At 37.3% G+C, this 15290-nt stretch overlaps 2 protein-coding genes across 3 annotated transcripts; both read left to right on the top strand.

Moving 5' to 3' along the window:
• The first annotated feature begins 799 nt into the window (after positions 1 to 799).
• Positions 800 to 4208, top strand: LOC130741418 (CRIB domain-containing protein RIC10-like). Of its 2 annotated transcripts, none has more exons than XM_057594316.1 (5): positions 800 to 1302; positions 1588 to 1754; positions 1861 to 1958; positions 2041 to 2146; positions 3605 to 4208. In XM_057594316.1, exons 2-5 carry the CDS (start codon positions 1697 to 1699, stop codon positions 3811 to 3813), a joined length of 471 nt encoding a protein of 156 aa, XP_057450299.1. In that variant the 5' UTR covers positions 800 to 1302; positions 1588 to 1696; the 3' UTR covers positions 3814 to 4208. The 2 variants fall into 2 exon arrangements, with proteins under 2 accessions (XP_057450299.1, XP_057450300.1); XM_057594317.1 differs by having other exon boundaries at positions 961 to 1302; positions 1592 to 1754.
• A 4880-nt stretch (positions 4209 to 9088) lies between these two features.
• Positions 9089 to 11475, top strand: LOC130736082 (COBRA-like protein 10). Its single transcript, XM_057587934.1, has 2 exons — positions 9089 to 9679; positions 9936 to 11475. The coding sequence occupies exons 1-2, from the start codon at positions 9139 to 9141 to the stop codon at positions 11336 to 11338; spliced, it is 1944 nt and encodes a 647-aa protein (XP_057443917.1). The 5' UTR covers positions 9089 to 9138; the 3' UTR covers positions 11339 to 11475.
• The last annotated feature ends 3815 nt before the right edge of the window (positions 11476 to 15290 follow it).

Here is a 15290-nt window from a genome sequence, read left to right as displayed (position 1 = left end):
TTTAAGGCGGAAACATCTATATTGTGGTGAGACTGCATACCCCGTAAATATTTTTTTATCAACAAAATTCAAACACAACATCATGCTTTGAGAATAGAAGGTTGAATTCTACTCTACTGCTGACGACTGGGATCGTCCTTTCTCATCCTTCTTTGCTGCTGACTAGGATCGTCCTTTCTCATCTTTTTCCTTTCTTTCTGTGGTTGTTAACCCGATTAGAAGATTACTACAATCCTATAGTATTTCCTTTTTAAAATATTAAGAGAAATTAAACGCATACTAGCTACTTGAACCAACCGCTCGTTAAACCCTTTTAGCACCTCTCAAATGCATTTTTTAGCAGCAAGCAAGATGAGTGAGTGGAATCTAAATCGTTATATAGATGAAAGTTGTTATGCTAGACCTAGGAAAACTATCCATATATTAGTGATGAGTGGGTATGAAGAAAATAATTAAGGATTTCTCAATATAGTCCAATATAATTAGTAAATAATTGAGTTTTTTAAGCATTTAGTAAAAAAAATTATGTTTCCTTCACGGTACAAAGATAAGAAGTGTACGATTTAATTTGTCGCTTGGTGTAGGAGTCATGAGCATTGGAAACGTGCAGCAGAACAGGTGAATGTAATAAATGAGGTGCTATTTGAAGACAAACACTAAATTACAGCGTCTGTGTCCAGGGCATCCTTAATTTGATTTGAGACAAATTTTGACATTACCATGCGATGAGATGAGATATAGGACTAGGAGAGGTAGATAGATAGATACGTAGGCCCCCGCTTTACTCGCTCAACAACCAAACATTCATTCATTCATTCACATTATCATTATCATTATCAAGCCAAGCCAGCCAACCCCATATATGTCATGATAATCATATACCTACACATACCCCCCTATTATTAATTAATTAATAATTTAATTTCTTAAATCTTTGTTCTACCCTTCTCTCTCACCCCTTTCCCTTCTTCATTTTTAGATTTTCGTGGAACCCCACCTCCTATTCCAAACATAACAAACCCTCCCTCTTCTTCTCTTCTCTTCTCTTCTCCAACTCAACCCACGTTACCTACCATCACCATTAAGTAAACATTTTTAGATTTTCTTTGTTTTCCTCAACTTCTCGTGCTATTTGGACGGATATTCTTCATGAAATGTGGAAAACAGAGGCTTTGCATTGCATTGCATGTGTTACCAGCATTGATCATTCCCTCTAAAACAACATGATCAATGGATTCCAGAGTTGGAACAAAACCAGCTTCCCGATTTCAATGTTTTCTCTAGCTTCATAATCCTCTTCAGGTAAACTTTTTTCCTTTTGTTTTTTGGAGCCCCGAACCCCATTTTCCCTTTACAATTTTCAAACTAAAGTCTTCCCTTTAATGTTGCAATAAAATTGTCTTTTTATTCAATAATAAGATGATAAAATGATACCAATCTTCATTCACAGACTAATAAAAAAAAGGGGAGGTTCCATATCACATGCTCTGAAGCCTTACCTCATACATACTCTCCCCCTTTTTGTTTTGTATATAACACAAATCAATCGTTTCTCATCTCACTGCACCCATTTTCATTTTGTGACAGACAGGTAATAATCCATTTGCTCCTTAAAAAACAAAAAAAATCTCTGTGCTTCCACATTTTCTCATCCTTATACGGCACCATTGATCGAGCTAGTGAATTCCAATCCACCATGGCAACCAAGATTAAAGGGATCTGCAAAGGTTTCAAATACATTACTCAAATTTTTGGTAATTTTTCTACCTTTGCACACCCCAATGTGTTAATTTACCAGTACTTTGTTTTTTTCTTGTTTTTTGTGTGCCTTGGGGCTAAATTGTGAAATGGTTCTTGCAGTTGTGAAGGAGAGGGAGATGGACATAGGGTATCCAACAGATGTTAAGCACGTGGCTCACATCGGATGGGATGGTCCAACAGGCTCTGGACCAAGCTGGGTATGTATCTCCATTTTGCAATTATCTAAGATGAAATGTTTCATGATTTTCTCTATTCTTTTGCTGTTGTTTTTTAATGCAGATGAATGAATTTAAAACAGCACCTGATTTTTCAACATCAATTGGTAGTTTGAGTGAGCGAAGAGACCCCAATGCTTCAACTATCACCTCATCTCGCTCCGTCCAAGGTATGCTTTTCTTCTCATTTCTCTAAAATCAATATTTGCATGTTTGAAAATCGTTGTACAATTCATTCTAAAGCCGGAATAAATTCTTGGGAGAAGCTTATGTGACTAGTTTCTCGGGAATTTTGATTCACATCAGTCAGGAAATTCTTAAATTCACGTAGTTAAGGAATTTAAACCGTTCCATTAAGATATGACAGCTCAAATTTTAAGTTTATCTCTACGGTCTGATGTTGTGAAATATATGAGCCGGCAGATCTTGATTAAACGACTTAGCTTCTTAGACCGTGTGAATGTAGATTGGCCGAACGGCAAGGAACCCTAATCCGTTTATGGGTTCCCCAATTGATTATGAGGAAAGAGAAGTTAATTCAATCAAATTTTGGTCTTGGCTTCAAAATTTGATGCTATTGAATATTGATATCCTGGATTCATTTGGAACTGTGTTGTTGTCTCCCTAGCTTGAATAATACAACAGAAGGACCTTTCACGGGTCTACTAGTAGTAACTTCATGTGTATTTTATTATTATTGTTGTTGTCTCTTTTAGTTTCTTCTAGATAAATTCGTGAGTCTTGCAAAAGCTACCTAGATTCTTTGCCCCCATGGTGAGAATTTGGCAGTTCTGTCACGAGTAACTCTTTCACAAGGACAGGAATCTACTGACTCTTGGCTTTACCCTTGACACCTTTTTAGTGGACCAAGACAGAGTTTTGCCTAAAGTTCTGATTATATTTAATTTAGGGTATCACATTGCAGTTTGCTCCCAAAATAAACTAAATTATTGGACCATAATGCTTGATAAGAATATGGTGTGATTATATTCTTACTTTATGATTTAGATGCATGGGTATGGACTTTATTTTACAATTTAGAAAGCTATATAGTTATATGCAAGTTATTTGAGAAACATTGCAATCATCACCTGCCTGCCAAGTGCCAACTGAGGACGATCAAGAGAGGCGGACATCCCATTTTTACCTAAAACCTTAAGATGTTGAGTTTTATGAGTCACCTCCCTTGAAATATCTTCACCTCACTCAAATTTGGCCACAAAGATTGAGCATTGAGTGGTGAACTATTGTGCCTTTCTTGAAGGGGGAGAGGCCGGAGAGCATTCTTGAACATGAATTACCTATACAGAGCACAAGATAACTGGTATTTGGATCCGGATTCCCCCTGCAGTCAAAATTTCCTAAATGGCTGGGATTTGAAGTGACAATGATACATATATAATTGATTTCTTGAAATTCGAATGGTACGATCAAGGCCAGACAGCTATGAACCCATAGTTGCATTGACTAGAGATTTTTCACAGCAGGAAATCACCACATGTAGCAATTTTCTCAACATAAATTGAATCTTACTGGGTTGTCACAATGCTACCAATTTGTATGTTGTTTGGTTCCATGTGTACTTATTAATGATACCTGAGTCCTGAACCATTAATTTGATTGAACAGATTTTGGAGCAACCTCAGGAAGTCAACCAAAACCAAACCTTTATCAAGGCATTTCATCTGCTGGGGTTTCTCATGTTCATAAGAAGGCGAAGCGGAAAAAGACCAAGTCAACTTCCTCTCCCAAAGCTTCATCTGCTGCAACAAGGCAATCAAGAGCAGCAAGGACAAAAGCTACGTATTGTGAGAGAGAAGCAGCACCAATTGCTTAACTCAAGCAGGTTCAGTCAAGACAGTGAAGTTTGTGCAGAGAAAGAGATTTGACAACATTGTGAATAGCAAAAACCATGCCCTTAGGGAAAGAAAGAAAATAGAGCCAGCTATCCTAATTCACTCAGAGAAAAACCAAATTACTTGCTAACAGGTTGGGAGAAAAACAGTGAAAAAAAAGAAAAATGTGGTTATTCTGGGTGATTGGATTGTGTGCGAGTGTTTGGTTTTTGTGAATCATATCTAGACATTAAAATTATAATTCCTTTTGTTAGTTTTGCGGATTAAAACGAAGTCATGGAAAGAAACAGTGATCAATGCTTATTTAAACAAGATAAGCATGGCAGTTGTAACTTGTAATTGATTATCTAGAGTAGAATGTTCGTCAGTGCTTTTATGTTCTTGAATATTGAAATGGTTGAGGCCGAAGTGTGGGATTGGAACTTACAAGTGAGTTTTTTGAGGGGATATGTTCACAAGAAATACCCAAAGATCGCTGTTATTATTAAACAATAACAAGAATGAGAGCAGTGTTATTAAACTCGGCTCGAACCGGCCGGTTCGACCGGTTGAACCGGGAACCGGACCCCTGTCCGGTTCGAGTCGAGCAACGGATTGGGGCTGCAATCAACTCGTGTTGAACCGGATTGAACCGGCCGGGTCGGCATAAAAACCAGTGACCCGGAGCTACGGTTGGACCGGTAAGTTTTTTTTATCACAGGCTATATCAGGTCTTGAACATGCTAATTTTCAAATCTCCATTAAAATGCAGCACAAAAAATGCATGATTAGTAGCGGTCTCCAACAGACAACATGAAAGAAGAAATCACAGAAGTGGAGAAGATGAAACTTAATAAGATTTTATTATAAAACATCACTGGCCATTGTGGCTCCACCTCCGCCACCGCACGACATCAATCGTCTCAGATATGTTGTTGGAAGCTGCAGAAGTAAAAAGGAAAATCTGAGTGGTGAAGAAAGGTGTTTGGCTGCGCAGCATTTTGGTTTGATCAAAGAATGTGACTAGATGAGGGTTAATATTAGGGTTGCTATTAGTTGGGTCTAGTTTCCATCATGGCCCACACTTTGATTCATGTGATTTAATAAAAAATATGACATAGTGCACTGTATGGGCTTACGCCAGTTTTTCTGCAAGTGGCCCGTATAGTTTCCATGGCCTTATTTTAATTTGTTCTTTATCAATAAAAGCTCAAAACACAGGGCTATTTTTTAAATAAACATTAATTCATAATAAATTAAATATAGTATATAATATTTTAACAAATATTTTTATCTACTTATTATTAAAATAAATTTTCTATAACTGTTAATCTTATAGTATTAAGAGTTATTTAAAAAACAGGAAGAATGCATATTAAATTGAACACAGGATCTAGAGGGAGAAAAACTAATCCAAATTTCCACTACACCATTTTACTTCTTGTTAGGAAGAATGCATATTATTTTATATATATGATATACTAAGGTTATATTTTAAATTATTATAATTTTTTAATATAAACCGAGTCAAGCAATCGAACCAATAACCCAGTGGTTGAACCATTGACTCATTGACCCAGTGCCTCGACCGAGTCGATCACCGGTCCGAGTCGGATAACACTGAATGAGAGTATTTAGTTGAGGACAAATAAAATTGTTTTAGACCAGTTTCATTGTGACATCTATTTTACTGGCAAAGTAAAGTCTAAATGCTTGATTAACATTTTATAATAGGACAAGTGATGGCCATAGGTTCCAGGTAAAATTTCAATTGATGAACAACCTCTTCTAAAGATATTTTATTTCCGTTCTACCCTTTCTTGTAACTAAAAATGAAAACCTATATTAGAAGTATATATTACCATGCCATTGTTAATGCAAGGAAGTCGAAATCGTTAGGGAGAATGAGAAAGAAAAAGGTGGCAGATATATATAAAAAAGAGCGGTTGCATAACATGTGTAATCTATCATCTAACATGTTGATAATTCAAGTGTGAGTTGGAGTTCCAAATATGTTAAGTATGGGTGAGGAGAATACTTTATAAGAGATATAATCCATAAACCAAATGCCTTAAGGTTTTGGGTTAAGATTGGTGTCGGTATCTCTTGGTTTCTTACTCCTCGCTCCATGGGATCCCCTGTCTCTCACAACTAGTGGTATTAGAGCTGATGGTTCGTGCGGCCATGGTAATGACTTTCGCAAAGGGGGTCATGAGTCCCACATTGGTAAAGTATAGATTAGGAAAATACTTTATAAAAGATGAGTTTGAACCCGCATTGGTTAAGTATGGGTAGCGGAGATTGTTGAGATTTCAAGTGTGAGGTGAGTTGAAGTCCCACATTAATTGAGTATGAGTAGGAGAGATTGTTGAGATTTCAAGTGTGAGTTGGAGTCCCACGTTGGTTAAATATGGGTAGGGAAGATTGTTGAGATTTTAAGTGTGAGTTGGAGTCCCACATTGGTTAAGTACGAGTAGGGGAGATTGGTGAGATTTCAAGTGTGAGGTGAGTTGGAGTCCCACATTGATTAAGTATAGTACGGGAGATTGTTGATATTTCAAGTGTTAGTTGGAGTCCCACATTGGTTAAGTATAGGTAGGGGAGATTGTTTAGATTTTAAGTGTGAGGTGAGTTGGAGTCTCACATTGGTTAAGTATGATATGATAGATTGTTGAAATTTCAAGTGTGAGTTGGAGTCCCACGTTGATTAAGTATGGGTGAGGAAAATACTTTATAAAAGATGTGAATTGGAGTCCCACATTGGTTATGTATAGGTAAGGGAGGTTGTTGAGATTTCAAGTGTGAGTTGGAGTCCCACTAGTGAGATTTTAAGGGTGAGGTGAGTTGGAGTCACACATTGGTTAAGTATGGTATGAGAGATTGTTGATATTTCAATTGTGAGTTAGAGTCCCACATTGGTTAAGTATGGGTGAGGAAAAAACTTTATAAAAGATGTGAGCTGAAGTCCCACATTGATTAAGTGTGAGTGAGGAAATTTTTTTATAAAAGATGTGTGTTGGAGCCCACATTGGTTAAGTATGGGTGGGAGAGATTGTTGAGATTTCAAGTGTTAGTTGAAGTCTCACATTGGTTAAGTATAAATGCGGAAATGTCTTTATAAAGTATGTGAGTTGGAGTTCCACATTGGTTAAGTATGAGTAGCGGAGATTAGTGAGATGTCAAGTGTGAGGTGAGTTGAAGTCTCACATTGGTTAAGTACGGTAGGGAAGATTGTTGACGTATGGGTAAGGGAGATTGTTGAGATTTCAAGTGTGAGTTGGAGTCCCACATTGGTTAAGTATGAGTGAGAAAAAAACTTTATAGAAGATGTGTGTTGGAACCCACATTGGTTAAGTATGGGCAGGGGAGACCGTTAAGATTTCAAGTGTGAGTTGGAGTCCCATATTGGTTAAATATGGGTAGGGGAGATTGTTGAAATTTCAAGTGTGTTGGAGTCCCACAAAGGTTAAGTATGAGTTGGGAAGATTGTTGAGATTTCAAGTATGAGTTGAAGTTCCACATTCAGTAAGTACTGTTAGGAAATAACACAGCCGGAGAAAAAACAACGGCTGTTGTCAAAACCGACAGCCAGAGAATAAACACTATGTGAAAATTGTTACAACACATAGACTTCACTCTCAACCACCCCATAACCCCAGTACACCCACACTCTCCAAAGTAAATATTTGAACTAAGTCAGATATAAGCTTAAAGTGCTACTGACTGGTGCTTTGGTGTGTTGAAATAAGGAGTCTGAGATCCCTATATATAGTCTTGAACCCTCCCACCCCTCACTAATCTAAGCGATGTGGGACTTCTCCAAGATGCATAACTTGATCTTTTTTCTCCTTCATTAGAAATGTGGGACTTACATTGCAATCAACCCCAACAATCTCCACCTTGATTGTAATGGTCTTCAGTCTTCATTGTCTATACCGACAATCATTGTCTTCACCGACAACATAATTCTCATTGTCTATACACCGACAAATTAAATTATCATACTCCACCATAAAAGAGTACACTACACTTGGAACTAAACCATCCCAAGAATTTTCTTCACTTTGAACTAAATCATTCCAAGAATTTTCACATGCCGAAACCTTGCTGAAAATTTATGGTGCAACTTCCATGTTGGCTTTCTCCGGAAGTTCATCAGCCATCGACATAGCCACGTACCTTGCATCAACGACCAATGCCCGCACGCTATCACCACACCTTGCATCTATATCAACCAATGCCCGTGTGCTACCTGGACAATCTCATGCCCAGAACGCCTTGTGTAATCATGATTGCATCAACTCCTCCATCACAGCATCATCACAGCTGCAAACCGACTGTAAACCGTGCACCAGGTTGGTTCCTAGCCAGAACCTTCCAAAACAACACTTCACAATGTCACACTTCTTCAGCACCTTCGCAATACCACACAAAGTGATATCCATCGAACCGGAAGCTCTGATACCACTGTTAGGAAATAACACAGCTGAAAAAGTAAAGTAAAACTAGGAGCGCAATCAACAACACAAGAATATAACGTGGAAACTCCAAAACCGAAGAAAAAACCACGGCCGTTGTCAAAACCGACAACCAGAGAATAAACACTATGTGAAAATTGTTACAACACATAGACTTCACTCTCAATCACCCCATAACCCCAGTACACCCACACTCTCCAAAGTAAATATTTGAACTAAGTCAGATATAAGCTTAAAGTGCTACTGACTGGTGCTTTGGTGTGTTGAAACAAGGAGTCTGAGATCCCTATATATAGTCTTGAACCCTCCCACCCCTCACTAATCTAAGCGATGTGAGACTTCTCCAAGATCCATAACTTGATCTTTTTTCTCCTTCATTAGTAATGTGGGACTTACATTGCAATCAACCCCAACAAGTATGAGTGAGGAAAAGACTTTATAAAAGATGTGAGTTGGAGTCTCATATTGGTTAAGTGTGAGTAGAGGGAGACTGTTGAGATTTCAAGTGTGAGTTGAAATCACACATTGATTAAGTATAAGTGAAAAAATATACGGTGAATACTTCCGCTATATTGGGCCGATATTCTATATTGTAATTGACGTGTGTGACAGTGATAGTGATAAAAAAAGAGGGATTGATTTTGTATAGAAACGAAAGTGTAGTTCACTATAAGTGAGGGCAGTTAATTACAAAAATAGAAAATTGAAATGACGGTTGGTTGGCAGTTGTCCCCGCCAAATCCATCGCACAACTTAAGGTTCAGACTTATTCTTCAGTCTTCACTCCATTCCTCTTCCTCTCTATCATTCAATTAATAATGAGGCAGAGGCTCACCCTCACCCAATAAAATGAAAACTGCATCATCATCATCATCACTGCTCGCATTGTTGCTAATTTCCTCTTTCGTTCATGTGTTTCAGGCTCAAGCTCCAGAGGCTCTTCCTCCAGCAGCAGAAACCTGCAACGGCGTTTTCATTTCCTACGACTTCCTCAACCGCAGGAAGGAATTCCCTCGCGTCAAGAACGCCACCGCACAAGCCTGGGCCTTCAACTCCACCGCCACCGTCCTCAACGCCGGCACTCATGTCATCAAAGCGTGGAAACTCTTCATCGGTTTCCAACACCGCGAGATTCTAGTCTCTGCCGCTGGAGCCACCATGTTCGACGCTTTCGAGCTTCCTGCTCCCGTCGGTAACGGAACTACCTTCGTTGGAGGTTCTACGCCTGATTTAGAAACCTCCATCAACACAGCCATGGATTTGACACAAATTCAAGTGCAGATTCAACTCTCTGGCACCCAGTTTGGGCTTAAGCCCCCTGCAGCTCCCATGCCTAAAACCATCAAGTTGGTCAATGATGGATACAAGTGCCCCCAACCAAGTCTTCGCAGTGAGTAGTAATTACTAATTACTATTAGTAACGATCAAATTCCATTCGTATCAAAACGCACGCACGCCAACCATGTTATGTGAATCTCTGCGTAGTACATATATGTTGTTGTTCTTGCCATGTTACAAGTATATATAATATGAAATTAATTATGGCTTTTCATCCAAAAGCTTAATTTTTTTTGGAGTAATTGATTCTTTATTCCTTTTCTTTTCACTCTTGTGTTAATCTGACTGGAAAGATCCTGTTTTCACAGAGAGATCCATGTGGGCATGTTGTAAAAAAGACCCCAAATTCAAGTCTCCGCTTAAGAAGACCAAGTTCTTGAAGCGCCAGAAAGGGGACCTGACCATATCCTATGATGTTCTTCAAGTGTATGACAACAACTACCTTGTTCAAGTGACCATGGAGAATCACAGCCCTCTGGGACGCTTGGATCGTTGGAACTTAACATGGGAGTGGGCAAGAGGCGAATTCATATCTAGCATGAAAGGCGCTTTCACGCGTGAAATAGACTACTCGGGTTGCGTCAACGGCCCTGCAGGTCAGTACTACAAGGACATGGATTTCTCCAAAGTCCTCAACTGTCAGAAGAATCCAGTGATCAGTGACTTGCCTCCAGAGAAATACAACGATACTGAGATTGGAAAAATACCCAATTGCTGCAGAAACGGCTCAATTTTACCCACCATCATGGATCAAACACAATCCAAGTCTGTTTTCCAAATGCAGGTGTTTAAAATTCCACCTGACATGAACAAAACAGCTATTTTCCCTCCAGAGAAGTGGAAAATAATGGGTGTCCTTAACCCGGATTACAAATGTGGACCACCTCTCAAAGTGGAACCTGCTAGATTTCCTGATCCTAAAGGACTTGATGCTTCTGTTATCACAGTTTCAAGCTGGCAAATTGTCTGCAACATTACAAAACCAACCAAGCGAAATGCTCGCTGCTGTGTCTCTTTCTCTGCCTACTACAATGAGTCTGTTGTCCCGTGCAACACGTGTGCTTGTGGGTGTGACGACACTGATCACTGTAACCCGGACGCCAGAGCAATGCTTTTGCCGTCGGAAGCATTGCTCGTGCCGTTCGAGAACAGGTCAGTTAAGACAGTTGCTTGGGCTAGATTAAAGCATTTTCGCTTCCCGAGAAAGTTACCGTGCGGTGACAATTGTGGAGTTAGCATAAACTGGCATGTGGCTTCAGATTACAAAGGTGGGTGGAGTGCTAGAATCACGTTGTTCAATTGGAAGCCTGACCCTTTTAAGAACTGGTTCACTGCACTGCAGTTCAAGAAGGCAGCTCTGGGTTATGATAAAGTGTATTCCTTCAATGGAACATTCCTACCACGGATGAACCACACTATTTTCCTGCAAGGAATGCAAGGAACCAGCTATTTGATTGGTCAAGACAATGGAACGAATCCAAAAGTGCCAGGGAAACAGCAATCTGTTATTTCCTTTTCTAAGAAACACACACCTGGTATCCACATAGCAAAAGGTGATGGGTTTCCTTCAAAGGTAATATTTAATGGAGAAGAGTGTTCAATTCCAATCCAATTCCCTGTGGGAAGTGGAAGCCAGCATAATGTAGATTTAGTACAAAAATATTTAGTCTTGGTTTTAGTAGTGTTTACAATCAATCACATATTGCATTAGGATGCCCAATTTTAACAGCAGTTCAATTAGATAGCTTTATGTATCTAGCTTTGTTTCATATCTGTCTCCCATCTATTAGGATGCCCAAAAGTTTTTCATGCTCAAAATTACTTATAAGTAGGTGGTAAGCTATTTCTATTTTCACAACTTTAATCAAACATCTGCTTAAGTGTTTATACTATAAGAAAAGTCTAAATAAGCTATTCCAAGCTCATCCTAAGGTTTGAAGTTTCCATCCCAGCTGAATGTATCATTAGGCGTAGTGATTACTGTTGAAAACCATAATCATGGAAGATTTAACTTAGCACAGCACTACAACAGCACAGGCTATCTTAATGATTTTGAGAATCTAGAGGTTGAAGTATAGTACACGAGGACACAATCTCAGTTACTGCAGCTAGCAAAGAACATGCAAAAGCATATCCTTGAATATTTTTGCAGATAGCTGCACAAATTTCAAGGTTTACCGTTTAATTTTGCAATGTGCGTTTTAAATTTTAATTATAGAACCACCTTATTGGGGTAATCAAAGATACTGAAGCCCACACTAGACACTAGTTATACCAGCTGTGGTCTCTGCGTTTCCGTTTATACGTGACAGGAGCCTTAATTCTACCCCTAACATAAATATCAGGCTATGACATTTTCCCAGCCCCCTCTATTGCAAGTTATGTCATTAATTTGTTTAGCTACCAAGCATTTATTTTGCACATGAAGTTTCTGAAATGGAATGTGAATGATGCAGTTTAACCCAGTAAAAATATTGAAGCTGCAGGTTCAGTTGATTTTACTTTGTTATCTGCCTCAAATTAATGACAAAAAAAGGTTAAAATTTATTTTGAAGCAGTTACTGAACTTAATTATTAGACCAATGCGATAATTTCCTTATTTAAGAGAAATGATATACAATCCAGAGTATTGAAGTAGATTACCAGAAGATAGTACGGTAAACTATAAATGCATAAACCAAATTTGTCATATCTCTGTATACTTTTATTGATTACTGTCCTCTTAAAAGTACATTTAATTTATTGATGCCTTTGGTGTATCAATGCATGAAATGATGGAATTGGAGAAACAATATTTTGATGAATGAAGTTCCCAAATGGAGATGCAATGTAGTATATATTTAGAGTTAAGGAAAAACCAAGTCAGTGATTGTTTTGTGCATTGGCGTACAAACTTTGGGATCATCATTCTTATTCCCAATAAGGCTCTAGAATACTGGCTAATCGTATTTTTTGTCAGGCTTTAGTATTTTATTTGATTCTCACTGATCAAGTTAGCAGAAATTAATGATTCAAAAGGGTATTTGGAGACAGTTTGAACAATCTATTACTACTGTAGTATACTCTAATTGTGGTATGTCTTTGGGAGATGGACCAAATGCTATGACATACTAAAGAAAGTTCGATTCCTTACAAATTTCCTTTTTTGAGCATGTAGTGAGTACTTGGATTCTCCATGATCTCACGATTTACATGGTTAAGGTTCTGTTGAAGAATCTTAGATAATACATTTTTCTGACGCAAAATTCATTGATTTACTTATTAGATTAGCTTAGATTTGGTTGAGCAAGACATGAGAACCCTAAAATTCTCAAAATGAATACTTTTGTGAAACTATCATATCCTTCCTTTTGCTTGATAGAATTATGCAAAATCCATGATCATGAATGAACCGCGACATGCGATACGCCAAGTCCAAACCAACGGGACCATTACAAGTACAAGAACATTTTTATTACTCTACCAACCATATCTATATCTAAGTATAGATTGCATGTGCCTGTGGGAAAATTGCAGAGGCAGACAAGGCCTCTGCTGCAATATGAGATGACGATGAGTTTTAGGTTGTCATCTTTGAATCCAGAGAAAAAACACTGAGAAAACAAGTTTTGCTGTGAAGTCATAGCATCGAATATTGGCCCAGTTTGGAAGAGCTTATTTGAGTTTATCTGACAGCATAAGCTCTTATGCTTGTGTTTGGGAGAGCTTATGCAAACAGCTTATGGTCTGCCATAAGCTATTTTCAGCTTATTTTCATAAGCTACTCAGGATAGCTTATGAAAAACAGCTTATGCTTATACACAGCTTATTTTTAATTTATTTCAATAAATTTTTAAAAATAGCTTATGAATAAGCGCTTATGTCATAAGCGCTTATGACCATAAGCGCTTAATTAAGCTGTTTATCCAAACGGGGCCATTGTATATATAACTGTGGAGCTTTGGTTAGTTCAACCTTAAACATCACCCTGTACAAAATAGCCTTTTGAATCTCAGTATTTATTTACTGGTGTTCTTTGGTTCTTTTTCTAGACCACCCTTTTTTTGGGTTTCTCAACAATTCTTTTGGCTCAGGTTGGAAGGTGGGAGGGGATTATATTGATGCTGATTAGTTTTGTAAAATTATTTAAAGGATAACATTCGGTATAATCATAGAATATATAGATCAATTATTTCATAAAAAAAAAAGTAACGATGCTACTCAATTTAAGACACTGTTTCACGAAATAAAGTGTATTTATCTTATGACACAATTGATTGAAAGGTAGCAACAAACTAAATCATAATAAATACTACTCTCTCGCTTTTTTTTAAGAACTCGATCCATTTCTTGTGCTAGGTTATGGATAGTCACCTCGTCTCCCATCAGAAGTAGGACCACAAGCTTACCAACCAACTAATATTATTGTTTAAAATGTAAACTGCGATACATAAAATGATTAGTTAGTTACATTGCACCCCATACATACAACTGTAAATTACTTAGAGTATGTGATATATATGCTTATAAAAAACTTAGGGCATGTGATGATATATATATATATATATATATATATATTATACTCCAATTAAATCTCCCAATAGTATAGCTTTAATATACTCTTTAAACTTATTTCTAAAAATTATTTTTATGCAAGCTCAACTCAACGAATTTTACACATGTATTTACATGATAAAATTTTGTCATGTTTTATTTTTAGTAGTTTTTATTTTAAATTATCTATAGTATATGACAAAATAACCATGTTAAACAAAAAAAAATTGTTCCACATGTGTATAGTTATCAAACTTTTGTTTTTAAAATATATTATGGCTAATTATCAAATTCAAAAGGAAAACAATTTCCTAACATCTCGAACTCACTCCCACCTAGTGAGAGATACAAGTAGAAAATAGGAGAAGTATTTCACTACTTGTTATAGAAAAATAAAAAAAAAAGTTAGAAAGATAAAATAAGTGGAATAAGATGGAAAAGAAAATTATGGGTGAATGTATTAAAACTCAATTAATGATATGCGGTTTTTCTACAATTATTTTGGGCATGTCTCATATATTTCACTTCCCAATGACGCAACACCAAATGATGATTGTAAGTTTTTCTTTTTCGTGAATGGTGATTTTATTAAATCCTTAAAAGGCTGCCTAATGGCACCTATATCACCTTGAGGTATACAACTTCCAATATACCAAGCAATGCTACACTATAAATATAAATATTACACCCTCCGTTCCAGAAATATTATTGTTTAAGTGTGTGGTACAAAAAATAAAATAATACTTATTGATAATAAAATGTTACTAAAACACCTTTATTTAATTGTACTAGTAACATGTGCAATTATTATATTCTACCTTGAATAGAGAAGAATGTAGTTGATAAAGAAGAGTTGGGGTTGGTTAATATTTTTTTAGTTACAAAGGAAAATTAAACAGGCTAAAAAACTACACACAAGCGTCTAAATATAACATCTCATAAACATCAGATGATGGTTGGCCCTGTATCTGGTGTTGAGTCCCCTCCCTAGCTGCTTTCCTAGCAAGAAAATCAACAGTGTTATTATGTTCCCTTGGTAAAAGTCTAAGAGAGACTCTCCAATCTTGTTGTAGCCTGAGAAAGACTCTGCCACCGTCGGCGCTTGAAGAACGCGAACCACGTCTAGGCAA

This window comes from Lotus japonicus, chromosome 2, assembly GCF_012489685.1.
Source record: "Lotus japonicus ecotype B-129 chromosome 2, LjGifu_v1.2".
Classification (NCBI taxonomy): Eukaryota; Viridiplantae; Streptophyta; class Magnoliopsida; order Fabales; family Fabaceae; genus Lotus; species Lotus japonicus.
Note: the sequence above shows the minus strand (reverse complement) of the source record. Positions and strands in the feature narration are given on the sequence as shown.